The sequence below is a fragment of the Elephas maximus genome, chromosome 19 (assembly GCF_024166365.1).
Source record: "Elephas maximus indicus isolate mEleMax1 chromosome 19, mEleMax1 primary haplotype, whole genome shotgun sequence".
NCBI classification, from domain to species: Eukaryota; Metazoa; Chordata; class Mammalia; order Proboscidea; family Elephantidae; genus Elephas; species Elephas maximus.
In genome coordinates, this window is record NC_064837.1 from 54,064,606 (window position 1) to 54,084,984 (window position 20,379).

At 47.0% G+C, this 20,379-nt stretch overlaps 1 protein-coding gene across 1 annotated transcript in view; it reads right to left on the reverse strand.

The window, feature by feature from the left end:
* Positions 1 to 2,324: 2,324 nt before the first annotated feature.
* Positions 2,325 to 20,379, reverse strand: part of MARCHF10 (membrane associated ring-CH-type finger 10) — a 93,153-nt gene continuing 75,098 nt past the window's right edge. Inside the window, 3 exon segments of the mRNA XM_049860938.1 lie at positions 2,325 to 2,350; positions 2,353 to 2,398; positions 11,239 to 11,352. Coding sequence (XP_049716895.1) covers positions 2,325 to 2,350; positions 2,353 to 2,398; positions 11,239 to 11,352 — 186 coding nt within the window.

Consider the following 20,379-nt stretch of genomic DNA (forward strand, 5'->3'; position numbering starts at 1 on the left):
CCGTGGCCTGGGGGAGGGCAGGACACAGGTGGCTTGCCTCTGGCTGTCCTCGCTCTGATCTTGGTAGTGGCTCTGGTAGGAAGCCAGGCAAAGTCTGCTTCTGACAGCATGCCAGGATGGTCCCTCTGTACCTAGCTTTCCTCTGCCTGGTGGCGCCCACCTGTGTCTGGGGTGTAGGCAGGCTAGGGGCAGGTGGTGAGGGCCTCGGTCTGCATTTCCAGGGCGAACTGGCTGCCCCCACATTGGGGCTGGGGCATCGGGCAAGGGGGCCCTGGCTCTGGTCCCAGCTCCCTGAAAAGGGATGGTACATGGGTGGTGAGACTGTCAGTGCAGCCATCTATCTGCCTGGGAGCAACACAGGAGGGCAGCATCTCAGCACAGGCACCAGGAGGAAGGGCCTCAGGGTCCCCTCCCTTCACTAGAAAAAAGGCCTCTACTAATTCCTTTTTACCACCACCCCAGGGAATGCTCTTCTGTCCTCAGAGATGTCAGGCCCATCTTGGGGGTCGGGAAAACCCGGAGCCCGGGCCCCAAGGCCTTTGGGGAAAAGCCTGCACTTGGTCCGCTGCTGGGGGGGGGGCAGGGTGCGGGGGGCAGCGGGAGACACCTGCGAGCACTGGGCACCAGGGGTCGCCCCTGCCCACCGAAACCACCCGGGCAGACCCGCTGCCTCGGGTTTCCTAGAACCCGGCAGAGCACGGGCGAGGCGGGGGCACCGCGGGGACCCTGCCTGGGCCTCCGGGACCGCGTCCTGCCCGGCCCAGGCCGCCTTCTGAAGTCGGCTCACCGTCACGCCCTTTCCGCAGCGGAGGCTCTCAGCCAAGGCCAAGATGGGGACCTGCCAGGCGATTCCCTGGCGCGGGCGAGCTGGCAGAGAGGCAAAGGCGTCTGCACCTAGCGATGAGGACTCGCCCGGGACACAAAGGTCTTTCAGAGCCTCTCTGGCGCCCTTCCCGGCGGCCAGGGGCTGGGGAGCAGCCGAGGCGACAATGCTGGAGTCTGGAGGTGGCAGCCCGGAGGGTCCCCGGGGGCCTTGCGAGGGGCCAGGACAGGGACTCTGGGGGCTCCTTTCGTGAACGGAGGGAAGGCCCTTTCTCACTGGCTCTGAAAATGGTCAGCACGGGTGGTTCGCAGGACTGCGTGCCTTGAATAAGAAACTCGGTTCTCCGGGGTGGTCATCCGGCCCCACCCTTTGAAGCTTTGGGCTGGTGCAGCCTCTGCTCCAGGCCGATCTATTAGGAGTTTCTAAAAGCGTAAAGGAGCCTTGGTAGCGCCCTGGTGAAGAACCCGGCTGCGAACCAAAACGTCGCAGTTCGAATACACCAGCCGCTCCTTGGAAACCCTTTGGGGCCGTTCTACTCCGTCCTGTAGGGTCGCTAGGAGTCCATGCGTCGTCGGAATGGACTGAAGGCAACGGGTAAAAAACGTAAAGGGCGGCGCCAGGAGCGCTAGAGGGGGCCAGTATGTGGAAAGACATATTCTAGGGCCCCACCCTGTGGCCTGAATCGGAATCTCTGGGAGAGGCCCAGGAATCTGTATTTTTGGTACTTTGCCAGGTGATTCTTCCCTAGGGTGGGAAGCACTGTTCCATACCTTTTAGGGCAGGGAGTTGTAAAATTTCTCCTCAGAAGAGCTTCTGGGGACAGAAATATCATAGCTCCCTCAATTCATTGCGATGTTTATTCCCACGCTGATGCAGAAGTTCTTCCTTAGTCTGACTGCCAGCTTTCCTGCTTTAATTAAGCACATTTTTCTCCAGTCTGGTTTTCTATGGGTATAACTAACAGGGAGGCTTTTCTCCAACCTGTTTGAGGAGAGCTGTCCTGCCTCCTTTGAGGGACTTTCCTCAGGAGACCAGTTTTCCCTGTTCAACCTCTGAATCCAGCAGACCTACTTGATCAGGCCAAAAGGTGAGAAAATCCAATAAAGCCACTAGCCTCTGGGTAATGACTGAGCAGCCCTCATCCAGGGCTTGGGAAGGAAAAACCCAGAGGACCCTGGCAGTAAAAAACCGAGAGGCTCACGCAGTACTGTACACAGGAGAATCCCAGCAAGAAAAAAAAAAAAAACAACAAACCAGGTGCAAGTCATCCTACCACAATACCCCCTTTCCCCTTTTTGGCCCTCTTCCTTGCTTTCAGGATGAATTAAAATTCGTATCTGCTCTGCAGCCAGCATACTTGAACTTGCCTTCCTGATTGCTTTCTGCAGCTAGAATTTCCCAAGCTTTGTGGGGTTATTTTTGCCTCTGGGTGGTGGTCATTACTTCCTTCCACAGTATTAGTTTCAGCACAGTAACAGGGAAAGAGAAAATTAGCAAACCCTCAGAATGGCAGGACTGCCCCCCAAACCTACTTTCATTTTCTTCCGGCCTGGCTTGTGGGTAATTTCTTGACAACTATGAGAAAGAAGACAATGAGAAATGAATTGTATTTTTTTTTTTTCCCAATGCAATTGTGAACAGATGTGTAACTCCCTAGTCTCAGGAATATTCTAGGAATCTCTTACATCACCTTAAAGAGGCAGGGAAGTGGGTGGAGTGCCCAGGGCAGGGTTAATACTCAGCATCAAGAGGGCTTAGCTTAGTCCTAAAGACTGCCTCAGAGATAACCTGGGTCACCTTTGCAGTATCAGGGCTTCTAAATTTGGCAGTGAGAGCAGACGTGCTTCCTTTCAGCAATTGATCTGAAAAGCAGCATCCCCTTCTGATGTTTGAATCGCATTTACAGGCCGTGGGGGTGAAGGCCTTGTTAATTGGCCACTTGCCTCACCACTGGCTTTTAAACAATCGGTTGTATTCTCCGCCTGGCAGGAAGCAGCAGGCCCATCAAGGCTCTGGGCTCCCTCTTTGTTCTGACTTTATGGCATTTTATGCCACAATAAGAAACACTGTGTACTCCGTGGGAGCCCATTGTACCAGGCAGCAAGGATGTGAGCTCTGGGGCAGGAGGGATAGTGCTCTTCCCCCGGCAGAAGAGAGACTTTGTGACAGGCTGGAGGGCAAAACAAGGGGTGCTGGACACTGTTACTGGGGCAACTGCCTGGCCAGTGCAGAGGCAGTTGTTGTTCCTGAGTGCCTTTCTGTCTGTGCCTAAGGAGAGGGAGGGTGCCTCTCACCCGCAGGCCAGGTGAAGAGCTAGGGAGGGATGGAATTTCTAGAGTAGCACGTCCCCATTACCTGGTAAATTATACATCAGGACTGTGCTAGCCACTGCCTCCATTTTCCCTGGGCTGCTGAGTGACCTCAACCTGCCTCTAGATTCAGAAGGGCCCAGTCTGTGTCAGGTGATAGTATCACTCTAACCATCTCTTACACTCCACTAGGAAATTCCATCTTGGTAAGTAGGGAAGTTCTCCCAACTATGGACCGTATTTTGGGTAGACGTGGTCCTTGAAATCAAGAGTTTATGATTTTGTAGAAATGATGTAAATGGGGAGGGCGCCTAGAGGTCCATCCAGCCTCACATGGGAATGTACCTGTGGGCTTTGAGAACTACTTCAAGACCCTACCTGCCTCCCATGCCAGCCACTGCACTCCCCTCCCCTCCCACCTATCCTGAAGTTTCCATTATCAACAGCACACCTGGAGCAAAGGAGGTAGCTGACTCTCGGAGACCATGTGAAGGAAGGCCTGGGTCCCTTCTGCCCTTGCCTTTTAGCACAGTGACGGGGATTCTTTCTGTTACTGTTTTTGCTAGTTAGGCACCTAGGCATCTAGGGGTCCTTGCCATGGCAGACAGAGAGGAGAGCTCATGGTACAGGTGTATTTCATTGGGGGTGGGGGATGGAGGGAGCATGGTAGGGACAAGACCTATGGTTAGGAGGAAGCCAAGGACAGAGGCCTTAGGGGAGCAGGCCCTGAATAATTATGCACCCAGCATGGGTGCAACAAGGGAAAGAAGGCAAGTCTATTTAGTATGTCCCTTTATCTATTTTTTTTTTTTTCTTTATCTCAGGGCAGCCCTATGTCCCCATCAGACTCAGTAGTGAGCCAGGTGGGGCCAGCTGAGTCTGATGGGGTCCTTTGTTCTTTGAAGACACTCTAACCATGAGCCTCTGAAGTGAGAAAAGGCCAGTTTCTTACTGGGCACTTGCAGAGATTAACATTCAGTGCCTTCCTTCAGCCCATACCTTACCCCGGACCCACCCAAGTCAGTCCTTCCCATCTTCAGTGCTCCCCACGTGAACCCAGCTACCCAGTACTACTGTAATAGGCTCCCAGCTGGTCTCTCTGCCTCCAGTTTCTTCCCCCTCCAGGTCACCCTCCACATGGTTGCCTGAGTTAGCTTCCAAAGGTGCAAACCTCCTGACTCCAGGTGAAAAGCCTTTCCATGGCACTCCAGAGTAGAACTCAAACCTTGCAAGTCCTGAATCCTGCCTGTGCCTCCAAGCTCACTTCCTGCCAGGCCCTGGCCACACTCAACTCCTTGACGTTCCCCAAGCATGCCAGATCTTGTCAAGTCTCTGAGCCTTTGCATGTGCACTTCCCTCTGCATGGAATGCCCTTTGCCTCCTACCTACCCTTGCCTATCTGGTAAAGTCTCCAAGATTCAGTTTAAACGTCACCTTCTCAGTTGATCAGTTCATGGGAGCAATAATGGAAGCACCTTTGCTATCAGACTCCCAAAACAGTGGGAAGATGCATAGCAAAGATTACAACCTAACTGGATTAAAAGCAAGTCCTCTGAAGCGCTGGCTTTCAAACCTGAAGATCTTGGAGAAGCTACCTTGGAGAAGGAATAGAAGGGGGGAGCCCAAGAACAGTCACTCTTCTTTTCGCCTAACTCTGCTCCATGTTCCTTCACACCTGGCTTGATTTCTATCATAACACAGACACTTTTTTTTTTTTTTAATATTCTTGGCTACACGTCTGTTCTGTAGATTCTGAGTCCCTTATGGGCAAGGAGTGTCTTAATTACTTTGTATCCCCAGAATCTAGTTTAGACCTGACACATAGTAGACATGTAGTAAATCTTTGAATAAATCTTGAACTCGAGAGTGTTCCTTTACTTTTCTCTCCACAAATTTTTGCTATCACTTTCTCTAGAAAGTGACTCAAAACTCTCTTCTTGGAAGAAATAGGTTCTGAATCATTAGTTCATTGTTTGTGAATGCAAAAGTTATTGAGCATCTAGTATGTGCCAGGTATTTTCTAGGCACTGGATGAGTGTGGGGTTCAACAGAGGTAAGGTTTCCATGCCCTGACCCATGCAGACTACTCCTTATTTGGCAGTCATTGGGCACTTCGTAATCACTCAACGCTCCTAACACCTATAGTGCCTGGGTCATACATGGCAGTCAAATAAGACCCACTATGTGCCTGCTTCATGGAAGAAGTGTAGAAGGCCTGGCCTTGCCTTCAAAAACTCACAAACTCACTGGTAAGACAAATTGCTTCTAGAATTGCTGAAAACTTCAGGATATCCCAGCCAGAGAAGATCTTACGTTGTCAACTTCACAGCCTTTAGAATTTTGCTCATCCACATGTCTCTCAGTTTGTCCTACTGTGGGGGCTTGCGTGTTGCTGTGATGCTGGAAGCTATGCCAGATACCAGCAGGGTTACCCATGATGGACAGTTTTTGGCTGAGCTTCCAGACTAAGACAGACTAGGAAGAAGGACCCGGCAGTCTACTTCTGAAAATAATTATCCAGTGAAAACCTTATGAATAGTGGCAGAACATTGTCTGATACGGTGCTGGAAGATGAGCCCCCCAGGTTGGAAGGCACTCAAAAGAAGACTGGGGAAGAGCTGCCTCCTCAAAGTAGAGTCGACCTTAATGACGTGGATGGAGTAAAGCTTTTGGGACCTTCATTCGCTGATGTGGCACGACTCAAAATGAGAAGAAACAGCTGCAAACATCCATTAATAATTGGAACATGAAATGTACGAAGTATGAATCTAGGAAAATTGGAAATTGTCAAAAATGAAAAGGAACAAATAAACATTGATATCCTAGGCATTAGTGACCTGAAATGAACTGATATTGGCCATTTTGAATCGAACAGTCATATGATCTACTATGCCGGGAATGATACCCTGAAGAGGACTGGCATTGCATTTGTCATCAAAAAGAACATTTCAAGATCTATCCTGAAGTACAATGCTGTCAGTGATAGGACAATACCCATATGCCCAAAAGGAAGACCAGTTAATACGACTGTTTTCAAATTTACACACCAACCACTAAGGCCAAAGATGAAGAAATTGAAGACTTTTACCAGGTTCTGCAGTCTGAAATTGACCAAACATGCAATTAGGATGTATTGATAATTACTGGTGGTTGGAATGCAAAAGTTGGAAACAAAGAAGAAGGATCAGTAGTTGGAAAATATGGTCTAGGTGATAGAAATGATGCCACAGATCATGATAGAATTTTGTAAGACCAACGAATTCTTCATTACAAATACCTTTTTTCATTAGCATAAACAGCAACTATACACATGGACCTTGCCAGGTGGAATACACAGGAATCAAATTGACTACATATGTGGAAAGAGACGATGGAAAAGCTCAATGTCATCAGTTAGAACAAGGCCAGGGGCAGACTGTGGAACAGACCATCAATTGCTCCCACGCAAGTTCGAGTTGAAATTGAATAAATTTAGAACAAGTCCACCAGAGCCAAAGTACAACCTTGAGTATATCCCACCTGAATTTAGAGACCATCTCAAGAATAGATTTGATGCATTGAACACTAATGACTGAAGACCAGAAGAATTGTGGAATGACTTCAAGGACATCATATATGAGGAAAGCAAGAGGACATTAAAAAGACAGGAAAGAAAGAAAAGATGAAAATGGATGTCAGAAGAGACTCTGAAACTTGCTCTTGAATGTCAAGCAGCTAAAGCAAAAGGAAGAAATGATGAAGTAAAAGAACTGAATGGAAGATTTCAAAGGGCAGCTCGACAAGACAAAGTAAAGTATTTTAAGGACATGTGTAAAGAGCTGGAGATAGAAAACCAAAAGGGAGGAACATGCTTGACATTTCTCAAGCTGAAAGAACTGAAGAAAAAATTCAAGCCTCGAGCTGCAATACTGAAGGATTCTATGGGGAAAATATTAAACAACGCAGAAAGCATCAAAAGAAGATGGAAGGAATACACAGAGTCATTATACCAAAAAGAACTGGTTGATGTTCAATCATTTCAAGAGTAGCATATGATCAGGAACTGATGGTACTGAAGGAAGAGGTCCAAGCTGCACTGAAGGCACTGGTGAAAAATAAGGCTCCAGGAATTGACAGAATATCAACTGAGATGTTCCAACGAACAGACGCAGTGCTGGAAGTGCTGACTTGTCTATGCCAAGAAATTTGGAAGATAGCTAACCTGGCCTATCCACAGGAAGAGATCTGTATTTATGCGTATTCCCAAGAAAGGTGACCCAACTGAATGCAGAAATTATCAAACAATATCATTAATATCACACGCAAGTAAAATCATGCTGAAGATCATTCAAAAGTGGCTGCAGCAGTATATTGACAGGGAACTGCCAAAAATTCAGCCTGGATTCAGAAAAGGATGTGGAACCAGGGATATCATTGCTGATGTCAGATGGATCCTGGCTGAAAGCAGAGAATACCGGAAGGATGTTCACCTGTGTTTTACTGACTATGCACAGGCATTCGACTGTGTGGATCATAACAAATTAAGGATAACACTGCGGAGAATGGGAATTCCAGAACACTTAATTGTGCTCATGAGGAATCTGTACATAGATCAAGAGGCAGTTGTTTGAACAGAACAAGGGGATACTGCATGGTTTAAAGTCAGGAAAGGTGTGCGTCAGGGTTGTATTCTTTCACCATACCTATTCAGTCTGTATGCTGAGCAAATAATCCAGGAAGCTGGACTATATGAAGAAGAAGGGGGCATCAGGAAGACGCATTAACCACCTGCATTATGCGGATGACACAACCTTGCTTGCTGAAAGGGAAGAGGACTTGAAGCACTTACTAATGAAGATCAAAGACCACAGCCTTCAGTATGGATTACACCTCAACATAAAGAAAACAAAAATCCTCTCAACTGGACCAATAACCAACATCATGATAAACGGAGAAAAGATTGAAGTTGTCAAGGATTTCATTGTACTTGGATCCACAATCAACGTCCATGGAAGAAGCAGTCAAGAAATCAAAAGACACATTGCATTGGGCAAATGTGCAGCAAAAGACCTCTTTAAAGTGTTCAAAAGCAAAGATGTCCCCTTGAAGACTAAGGTGCGCCTGACCCAAGCCATGGTATTTTCAATCACATCATATGCATGTGAAAGCTGGACAATGAATAAGGGAAACCAAAGAAGAATTGACGCCTTTGAATTGTGGTGTTGACGAAGAATACTGAATATACCATGGATTGCCAAAAGAATGAACATATCTGTCTTGGAAGAAGTACAACCAGAATGCTCCTTAGAAGCAAGAATGGCGAGAGTACTTCTCACATATCTTGGACATGTCCTGAGGAGGGATCAGTCCCTGGAGAAGGACATCATGCTTGGTAAAGTATAGTCAGTGGAAAAGAGGAAGAGCCTCAACAAGATGGATTGATACAGTGGCTGCAACAATGGGCTCAAGCATAACAACGATTGTAAGGGTGGTGCAGGACCGGGCAGTGTTTCGTTCTGTGGTGCATGGGGTCGCTGTGAGTTGGAACTGACTCAACAGCACCTAAGAACAACAGAATTTTGCTGTCTGCTGGCTCTCTTGCCCAAGTGCTGCTTTCCGTTTATTTCCTGGTTCTCTAATTACGCGAGTCTCATCCCTCAACTTGTTCATAAGTTCCTCAAAGAAAGAGAAATCATGTTGTTATGCCTCGTGGCCACTTTCCCTGACCCCCATCTCAGCATCTGGTACAGGGCAGTGTATGAATGAATGATCATCACAATTAACAAGCATTCCTTACTGGTTCCTTAATAAGACACAACCAAGAAGCCCAATGGGAATGAGTTCTCCAGTTCTGGTAGATAAAGGAGAGGGAAGGAGGGTTTCTCTCTCAGCCTAGTGCCTTTTTTTTTTTTTTTTTTTTTTGCTAAATGCTATACTGAGACTTAAATCAAGAAGTCTGAATTTGACAAAAGCCATTTGGTTTCCTACTTCCATTTGTGCACCTCTTAACTGGTTATTTGCACCAGTTATTGCTCAGTGGTTTAAGTGGATGAGAGCTATTTCAGGGTTATGGTAAGAGAAGAGCATTGCCCAGGCCTTTCTCTTTCCTTCTGCCCTGATTCCCAGCTTGATGCTGGTGTAACTCCTTTTCTCTAGGACCTCTGAAGAAGGTTCTTCAGAGTCAGAAGCCAATGTTTTAGGGCCTTGGTTTTAATCCAGTGATTATACTGTTTGTTGTCTTCTTATGTTTGCTAAACAGTCCTGGTGGCTACTAATCTTGCTTGCATTAGCTCAGTGATGTTGGGGCCATCTGCAACCTATATCAACTCTGGGTGCTTTGAAGTTCAACATGCAATAAAATGTTCATTAAAAAATGTGGAGTCATGAAAATGAGGTTACAGAAATGTTAACAAAGGATCGTTTCCTGCTTCCTGTACATTCTTTTCTGTTTTTTAAATGTATTTCTCTGAGGAATTTACATCACCATTAAAACCATGAAAGAGTTAAGGAAGGACAGGCCTGGGTCAAAAAGAGGGTGAGATTCCTGAGAAGATATCTTGGCAAGGGCCCAACCTGTTTTCTTAATTGAGAGTTTAGGGTCTAAGGGAGAATTCAAATCAGAAAAAAAAGTAGGAACAAATCTAGAATACTCATGAGTAACGGTTGGAACTCAGCATTCTTAATAGGATGGCTCTAAACGATACAGCCCACAGCCAGGAAGGGTCTGCTGTGTGTGAAGAACGCTTGGAATCATTGAATTCCAACTTCTAAGCAGTGACTGACGCCAGTAGATGCCTCTTGTTCATTTGAAGGTGGGGGGAGAGGGGAGAGGGTGGGGAGAGGGTGAGGAGGGGGGAGGGGAGGGGAGAGGGTGAGGAGGGGGAGGGGAGGGGGAGGGGAGGGGAGGGGAGGGGAGGGGAGGGGAGGGGAGGGGAGGGGAGGGGAGGGGAGGGGAGGGGAGGGGAGGGGAGAGACAGGTAGATTGAGAGAAAGAGAGAGAGGGAGGGAGAAAGAGGAAAAGGAAGAAGAGGAAAAAGAAAGTGAAGAGAAAGAAGAAAGAGAGGTACATGGGTGGGGTGGCAGAGGGTCACATAAACTGTTTATCGTGGCAGCTTTGATGGCTTGTCCACTGCCACCCTGGCTTACTTTCCAGTCATGGCCTTCTGACATGAATGGAGGTCAAGTTCTAAGTCTCTAAGTCTGAGAATCTAAAAACTAAAAGCATACCAGTCCCTGGCATGACCTTAAGGTAAGGGAGGTGTCCCCAAGCCTGGCAATGCTCTCTGCTGGCCTGGCCACAGAGAGGCATTTAATGAAGAAAGAAGATCTTTGGGCCCATGGTCCTGACTTGAATATGACCAAGTATACTAGGACACTTCAGAGGTCAGTCATTTTTCCATGAGGATGATTCCACTGAGGGTTAAAGACATTGCTATGACTAGCCACCAGTTAGTGGTAGAGCCAAAATTCTCCCTCCACACCACACGCTGCCTCCTAGAGAAGCCTGGATTTCTTCTTAAAGGAAGGGCAGCGACAATGTATTTACATTCCTGGTAAATACACTGTCACTTCTCTAATGACATATGGTAATATATCAGCACCTTTATTTCTTGGTAGTCTGTCTCCTCCAGCAGGCACACACATTTGTGGACGTGCACACACGACACACACACACACACGCATGCACAATTTACCATGGGCTCCAAAACACAATACCCAGAGAGGCCCCCTTATGGTTTGATCGCTATTTAAACAGCTCTTCCATAGGGAAGTCCTGGCTTTCATGGACCCTCCATGCTTGGCAGTGGGCATGCCCATACATGATGCACCCCTAGTCTCAGCATCCTTGCTAGCTTCTATTTTGAGGGGCAAATATCCGTGGGGACTCACTTATATGATCATTGATGACCATTTAATTACTGCTTATGTTAATAGCAAACAATTGTGTGATTATCACTTTACAGCCAGAGGGCCACTGTGTATACACTACAACTGTAAAGTCTTAGTCTTAACAATGACAGTCCCATATCCTACCATGAGGACCTTAACAGATTGTGCATCTACTAAGTAACACTATGAGGTTTTTAGAACTGCTGCCAGATGGCTCTGGGTTAGAGCCAGACTTACCCTCTCCCTTGCAACCCGGCTGTAGTTGAGTCTCATCAGTTCTGCAAACCGCTGTTCATAGAGGTGAAGCAACAGTACCAGGTACAAGCCTGAATTCATCAGCTCATTTTGTGCCTAAATATGGAAAAGGAGGCTCTTAAGTTCATGTATAAAATATTCATGATCTAAATCATGGAGTGGAGGGTAACAAGGCCAAGGGGTGGCAAGAAATGGGACAAGAACCCAATCCCCGAGACAAGGCCCACCTTGGAGACCAGAGAATGGGGAAGGAAGAGATTCAGGGTGGAGGTTGGGGCAGTCATTCTCCAGGGATTCTCTCCTTCCTAGAGGAGGAGGATGCTCTGAAAAAGCACCATTCTCCAGGCTTAATCCCATTCCACTAACATTTATTGAGCAGTTACACATGCAAAGCTTTGCGTTGGGTGTCATGGGGAACACAGGGCCTGCCGGGGTGGGTTGAATGGTGACCCTCAAAAAAGATACGCACACGTCCTAACTTCAGGAACCTGTGAATGTGGCCTCATTGGGAAAAAGGGTATTTGCAGACGTAATTAAGGATCTTGAGACAATATCATCCTGGATTATCCGTGTGGGCCCTACATACAATGACAAGTCTTTATAAGAAAAAGACCAAAGGAGAGAATTGAGCAGGCAGAAGAGGATAAGACACAGACACATAGAGATGAGTGGGCCATGTGAAGACAGAAGCAGAGATAGGAGTCATGAAGCCATCGGCCAAGGAACACCTGGAGCCGCTAGGAGCTGGAAGAGGCAAGGAAAGGCTCTCGCCTAGAGCCTCTGGAGGGAGCACAGCCCAGCCTACATCTTGCTTTTAGTCTTCTGACCTCCAAAACTTGAAAGAATGTAAGTTTCTGTTGTTTTAAGCCACCCGGTTTATGGTAATTTGTTTTGGCAGTCATAGGAAACTAATAGGGGTCCCTGGGTGGTATAAACAGTTAATGTGTTTGGCTGCTAACTGTAAGGTTGGAGGTTCAAGTCCACCCAGAGGCACCTCAGAAGAAAGGCCTGGTGATCTACTTCAAAAAAATCACCCTGACACACATGGGGTTGCCAAAAGCAGTCAACTGGTTTTACTGGTAGGGAACTAAGACAGACCCCATCCTGTGATATGGAAGACAGGCTCATTCAGAAGCAGCTCTAACACAAACTGAATGAATCCAGTGCTACAATGGAGATGGAAAGGGTAAGATTAGTTGAGTATGACACGAAGGAAGGCTTCTTGGAGGAGGTGGTCTTTGGTGGCCCTGGCCGGATGGGAGGGACTTTGGTAGATGGCTGTGAGGGGTGTGGAGGCCCTTCAGACAGAGGCACTGAATGTTAGCAATGGTACAGGGGCAGGGCGAGCAGAGAGTGTGTTGGGCCAAATTCCCTACTCACTGGTGAGGCTGCAGTATATGGGGAGAATTTTTGGGGGGCTTAAACCTTTTTGGCATGGCCTGGGGAGATGGCGAGGTGGAGACCAGGTTAGTCAGAACTGAGGAATTTGGACTTCATGCTGTATGTGACATGGTGCTAGTGGCGCCTTTGAGCAGAGGAGTAATCATGATGAGATCTTGTCTTAGAAAGGCAGAATCCTTTCTGCGGGAGAGTCTGAGGACACAGATGCCACAGTGGTGCTTTATTTCCCTAGATCCCTGGTTGGCCCACAGAAAGGGCCCTAGCCCTTCTCTCTTTACAATTGAGCCTGATGATGGCCTCAGCTAAGGCCCCTGCCCCAGCTGGTCTGTTGTCACTAAACCCCCAGACAGCATCTGCCTGGCAGGGTCTCAGACGGCACTGTGAACATCAGTGCCTTTGCTTGCATTCCTTCCATTTTGGTCTGTTGGCTTGTTTTCATGCATTTGTTTTAAATGACCCTCTACCCTCTTTCTCCCAGGTCGTATCTGTAACTTCCTTTATGGCTGTCACAAAGTGACTTCCTCATCGCTCCAGTCGTTCCTTTACTCCAGGACTCCTAAGCATTTGCCTTTGTCTTCTACGTTGTGTCTTGTACTTGTTAACGTTTCTGCTTTTTCTTGAGGGGTAGGTTTATTTCTTTGTGCATTTTCCCAATGGGTATGACATGGGGAGGTTCAGGCCATCTGGCTGACCACGACTCCTTTGGCTGGACTGCAAGTCCTCACCCTTGGGACCCTTCACAGACCATGTTTGTCAATAAATGAGCGGTTTTAGTAACGACCCTTTTCCCTCTACGGAAGGCAGGCGGGGATGCTACTTTAATCCTCCATCTGTCCTCATGACCAATCCGTACGAGCGGAGAGTGGGGGGGTGCGCTGGGATGGGCCAGACGGTACAGGAAGCAGCCAGGCCCCAGGGACTGACATTCTCAGCAGAGGCCATGGCCCCTTACATCACCCTTGGGAAAGGTTGGAGCTGTCACTGTTTTCCCAGGAGACTTGAAACTCAGACTTGACCCAGCGACCACTTCAGTGCCTCATCTTCCTTCCTTCCGCAGCAGCCTGGGCCCATCTCCCTGCTCCCATTAGGTCAAGGGTAACTCAGAAAGTTGGCACCCAGCACACCTCTTCCAGGACAAAGGAGCTGCCAGAAGAGGTGCTGAAGTCCAGCAAAGATCCATGCACTCTTCCCTCTGGATCAGTGCCAACTCTGGATCTTGGTGACAATGCCTAGCAGTGATGCCTCCTATTTTTAGCCTCTGGTTCTGTCTTCTGTGCTGTCCTGGCCTTGGCCTAGAGTGGACAGACAGGAGGTTGCTTGTTGTCATTTTTTCTGTTTTAATTGCCTTCTGCCACCTTCCTACAATTGAGTTGGTGCCTGCCACCTCCTTTAAGGCCGTCCCGCAAGCCACCTCCTTCGGGAAGCCTTCCTAATGTGCCCGTTAGCTTCTCCAACAATTTAAGCTTTGCCACTTGTATACTTTTCCGGTGGCCTCCTCCAGCAAGGGACCCTGACGACTCTGGCTCTTGCCAGTGAGCCTTAATGTGCATATACCCTCGGATGCATAATGGCAAATCAGTCAGCTAGAAATGGCTTGGAACTATCAGGTTTGTCAAAGCATTGGAGGGAAATCATTTACTTTTTATGACTCAGTAAGGCCTGGAGGCATGCAGATGGGAAAATATCCACTAATGTTTTCTGCAGATCATTTGAAAAGTCACTTCTAGCAGATTGTGTCTTTCCTCTGGCCTGTGGGAGGAGACCTGTCACGCGGCACCATAAATCTAGAAGGCTGAGCTCCTTTATGTGTGCCCTTTGCACACTGTGTGCGCGCCAGCAAAGCAGGGATGCATGACAAAAGGACTTGGCCAGCCAATGGGAGCGGGTGTCTGATAGTCAACTCAGAGTCAATCTTTGTGCTCCCCAGCTACAAGTGGGAGGGCTTTGGTATCTCAGAGTTCCTGGGGATTGGTTCAGCAGGGGCAAAAGGAACTTGATTTTGGAGCGTTGGTTATCAGAGCGATGCCTTGCCTACTCTTCCCTGACCAGTCATGCCACACGCCGACTCCCCCACACAGTTCCCTTTGGTGCACCAGATTGGAGGTGTGGGCCTGGGAGGAGAGGGTGGGAGTCTGACAAGGAGAAGGCACGCGAAGCTGTGGACAAGAGCTGGGGAGAGCTCAGCCCCCCTGCCAGCTGTTTCTCCCTCTTTTTTCCTGCCCCCACTTCAGTTTGTTAATATTCATTTCTGCCATGGAAAGTCTCTATATTATCCACCAGAAGAAGCTGACAGCTTGGCGGAACATTCTATCAGAGTCGTCACATGTGTTCAAGAGATGCTCCCGGGTTTGAGGGTGATTAGGTGACTGCATGTGTCTGAGGACATCTGTCCTTGGCTGGGATGGAGCAGAGCCAGGCCTGTGCTTCCGGTGACGCCAGCCAGAGGCCCGCTGAGACTCTCCTGTGCTGCCCTGGGAAGACGGCAGGAGCACATCTCTATCACACAGTGGGCAAAGGCCTCCAGAACTAGGGCACACAGAAAGTGCTGCCTTGTAAGATGGGCAGCCTGGGGCCATGGAATGCCATGACTTTGGGCAAAGAGTCTTAACTGAGCAGGGCCAAAGTGACTCCATTTATAGAAGGGGAGAGGCAATCCCTGCTCTTCCTGACTTCCCAAGGCGTTATGATAAAATGAGCAAAGAGAAGTAGAAGGGGTATTTCACAAAGCATGAGAAGCAAGAATTAACAAAAAGATTCAGTGAAACCGACTGGATGTAAGATCTGCGAGGGCAAGGGCCAGGTCCGCCTTCTTTGCTTCTGTATGCCTAGTGCCTAGCACAGTGTGTGGTACATAGTGCATGCTATGTACCTAGCAGTACATAGATGTTGGGTGGGCAGAAGAAAGAATGAGAAAAAAAGGTATAATTTTGGGCCCTATAGTGGCCTATTTAGACATGACTTTTGACTCTAGTGGTTCCAACTTCAGCATGCATCAGAATCACCTGGAGGGTCTGTTAGAACAGTTTCTGGGCATGCCTACATCCATCAGAGTTCTGGTTCAGTGGGTCTGGGATGGCGGCTGAGAATGTACATTTCTAATGAGTTCCCAGGTGATGTTAACGCTACTGGTTTGGGGACTGCTGATGCTTGAGAACCACTGCTCTAAACTAAGGATCAACAGTTAGGAGCCACTGCCTAGATGTACAGAACCAAACCAGGACAATGTACTGTGATCTAAGCCCCTCCACACTCTCAAGGACCACTGACAGTGCCCATTGGGCACCTAAAGGGCACATCTCTGATCTGTGGTCAGATCCCGAGGGAGGTATCAGTCTCAGAAGTCTCAGACTTCACCCCCAAGGGTTTTCTGCTGAGAGGCCCTCTGTGGTCCTGAGGCCAGGTCAGACCGCTCTGCAGATGTTTGCCCAGCTGCCTGCGGATCTGTGTTCTGACCCTCCCACACTGCAGTTATTGCTCACTTACAGTGTCCCCGCTAGAAGGCAGTGACTGTGTTGGCCTCATGCACCATGGCATCTCGAGCATAGTGTCTGACGTGCAGTAGGCACTCTGTGAGTGTTTTATAATTTAGTTACCACCATCCGCTACTGTTCCCCATTTGGCAAATCGGTCCCGTTATATTGGGGCAATGATGATTCCTGGTGGAAAAGTCTTGGCACCACGTAAATTAACAACTGCCTCATAAAATGGTTCCAGTTCTGTGGACAGATCCTGAGACTATTACGGATACTATTCCTAATCCTCAAAGAAGCAAATGATGGAATAGAAATGGATGGGTGACATGGAGTAACACTCTTTGTAAGAAAACGACTTCAATCAGCCAATCGGAACATTTAAAGAGTCACTTTCTCCAGAGCTGGCTTCAGGCCACCACATGGGGTTGTTGTGGACCAAGCCAAGGTAGGAAAACTGTAATGTCAACTTTAATGACTTTCTAGAAAATTGGGCAAAAAATAAAGAAGACAAACTACACACACACACACAGTTAGTTAAAATTCTATGTTATGCATATTTTATCACAGTTATTTTTTACTGTGGTAAAATATTCATAATACAGATTTTTATAAATTTACATATTTTATATATTGATACCTGGCTCCATCCCAGACCAATTACATCAGAATATCTGGGGTTGGGGTCTGGGTATCAGTATTTTAATAGATCAAAAAGAAAAAAAAGGACATTAACTTAAATGTTGAAAGTTATTATTGAGGGACATTCTTGTGTGAGTTTACAATTTTTGTAATTAGAATTAAACAAACAAACAAAAAAACTAATGGGAAAAAATGCATTATAAAAAAGTTACTTGAGGTCGCTAAAGAGCTAGGCTTAGCTGAAACCAGCCGTAGGCCTTTTCTGGCTTTGTAGCTTTCCTTTTACTGGTCTAGGTTTGGTACCAGCCAAGGCCCCTTCTCGAGAAGGGAACCTATTTTCGAAGAGTGAAGAGCACTGAGGGTTGGCTAAGAGGGCCCAGATGAGCCAAGTTTGGGGAGTGGGGCAGGGACTAGGGCCTCAGAAGCAGAAGTGCGTCCATCAAGCCCCACAGCCGGGCTAAGGGGCTTCCTCAGCTAGGCTTGTTCCCTCAGTAGGCTCACGGTGCCTGCAATGAGCTGGAGTTGTAGTACATCCTAGGTTTTTTGTGTTAAACAACAGTTACCTCAGTCTTTATCCACAGAGAATTACTGAACTCATCCAAGTCACACTTCTCTTGCGTCTTGAGTTTAACTCAGATCGTTAGTAAACAGACACTGTTACATTCACAACAGGCCATCAGAACAGTCAGAACTGCCGGAAGAGCACGAGCCCTCAACTGCTTTCCATCAGTAGACCCACAGGGTGCGTCTGTCAATCTAGTTTCCACCTGTGATTATAGTGAAGAGCATTTTCAAAAGGCTTTGATGGTCTGTCAAGTTCTCACTGAAACAAACTTAGTTTCTACTTCCATGTAGAATATACCATGCTGGATATTTTCCATTTTCCCCTCCAGAACTACTTTCTACCTTGCTCTGTGCCCTAGAGGCTGACCTCAATGGATTGCATCAACTAGGCTCCCTTGCCCTCTGGTTTCCTGTTGAGTTTGGCCAATGGGAAGCACTGGCAGAAGGCCAGTGAGGAGAGGGAGGAGAGAGGCAGGAGTATTTATTCTCACTCTTTCCTTTCTGCCTGGCAGTGGTATGCGCATGGCTGCTTTCTCCTACTGAAGACCACTTGTTGTTGGGTGACCTTCTCCTATAGCCACAGCCCTCCCAATCCCAGTAACTGCTCCTTTTTCCTTGTCATTTCAGGCCTAAAACCCTCAGGCCTAGGGGTGGTCATATTGCTGGTTCCCAGAGTGCTTCACCATTCCTCATTGTTTTCTCTTGCTGCCTACCTTTTTGCCCTTCATTCAGCTCTCATCAATCACCTCTTTTGAGCATCCCATCATCTATTTCCTGCTATAGATGACACAATTACTTCCACAGTTCTTTCCAGAATGTGCTTTGTGGCTGGTCATCTCAGCTAGAAGGATGGAATAAGGCCAAAAATATGGGTATAATCCCTGTGTAGGTCAGTTGGCTTTGTTCAATGGTGGACTCTAGCCTGGTCCTTGGTGCACTTTAGCCTTCTTCCTTGAGTGCCAAAGAGACTGGACATCTCTGTGGCTATAATAAGGCAGTTCTTATTTACTGAGAGCCTTCTCTGTACAGGCTCTGTATTATGGGATGTACTTGTGCCTTTTCCGACCTCCAGCCTCTCCCTTTCTACAGGTGAGAGAACTGAGGTCCAGTGAATTCATGTAGCTTCCCCAAGATCACACAGCAACCTTGGGGACTAAGATTTAGGTTCAGATCTTATTCAAAGTTGGTGTGCTTTTCAGTGGGCCAGGTTGCCTCTGGCTTTGTGAGTGCAGAGATTGCAGTACAACTGGAAAAATTTGCTGTTGGTGGCCCAATACTATAAATATCACTGATAAAGGAATAGTATATGGTAGCAGCAGCTTGGCAGCAACAGAACGATATGGAAATGCTTGAGACCAAAGGAAACCTTCACCAGACAAGGCATCGCCCTGGACTGGCAGTACTTGTGATGTGTGCATGATGTGTGCACACTATTCTGGTAACCTGTCCTCATCTGGACATGTTCTTCTCAGGAAGCCTGACACGTTCCATTTCCTGAAATAACCTGTGTTTGAGATGACCACAGGGACCGTGTCTGTACGCTGGCTGGCACGCTGACCTCAGATGCTCACAAGGCCTGGTTCCTTTCAGTATTTTGACTCCAACATTCTCAGGGTCCAAGGATGTGAGTTGTTCTGTTTCTCTTCTCAGCTCTCAGTGTCTGGGGGATATGACCGAGCAAGGAGAGACCCTCAGGTCTCAAAAACAGATGGACTCAAAATACTGCATTTACTTCTCAGGAAATCCTCTGGGTTTTTTTTTTTTTTTTTTCCTGCCAATCTCCTGAAGCCTAATTTCTGCAATTCTGCAATGTTGGTACAGCATTATGTCCGTTATACTAAGCTTGCTAATTGAGCTGTTCAAATCTTCTCGTTTCTTATCAATTTTTTTGGCTCTATGTCTAGCAGCCTTGGGGTTTTAAAAAAGGAAACTGCAGAATTGCCCAGAATCACAGAGACCATTTTGACTCAGCTTTGCTTTTTACAAGAAAAAAAAAAAAAAAGGCCTGGATACAGCTAATGCTCTGAGAGTTGAAGTGACATTTTGATTGTTAACAATGATTTTATAGTTTTAAAATCGTGCGCTTTACAGTCGTGACCATTAATCATTTTTTCCAATCACGTTATAGAAAGGTCAGTCCTAAATTATAAGGGTAATGATGGGCAATTCTTATTTGAAAAATATTTATTGACTGCTCATGATGTGCAAGGCATCTTCTCGGCCAACGCCGTCCAATGGAAATGTAACGTGAGCCACAAATGCCAGCCACGTCTGGGATCTGAAAATGTCTAGTAGCCACATTAAAAAAAAGTAAAAAAAAATAGGTAAAATTAACTTTAATGATATATTTTCTTTAAGCCAATATATCCAAAACATTATCATTTCAAAAATATAAAAATATTAATGTTATATTTTTCTTTGATTTTTTGCTCTTAGCCTTAGAAATTTGATGTGTATTTCACACAGCACATCTCAGTAGGCTGTAGTCACATTTCAAGTGCTCAGTGGCCCATGGCTTCTGTATGGCGCAGCGCACTTCTATGTGGAAGACTGCCTGAGAATTGGGTGATTAACTATTATCCTGGGAATAAATCACACTCCACCTGAGGTTAACTTTTTCACAATATTAGAACTACAATCCAAATGCCCCAGAAGAGTTAGATAATTCACTAGGTGTTAAAATGTACACAGTAGGCAAACAGTTAACAAGGTTGTCTGGTAACTGAAAGGTCTCTGAAGGTTAGAGTCCACCCAGAGGTGCCTCGGAATAAAGACCTGTGATTTACTTTGGAAAAATCAGCCATTGACAACCCTATAGAGCACAGTTCTAATCTGACACGTGTGGGGTCCTCATGAGTTGGAGTCAACTCGACAGCAAATGGTACTGGTAGGCACTTCATCGTGTTTATTAACCTTGAGTAAAGCAGTTCCTCATTATCCCAGAGTTACTTGATATTTAAATTGGGAACCATCCCCAAGAACCTGACTTGTTTTGCTCTTGCTGTCATTAAACTTAACTCGTTGTTGTTGTGTGCCATTGAGTCGA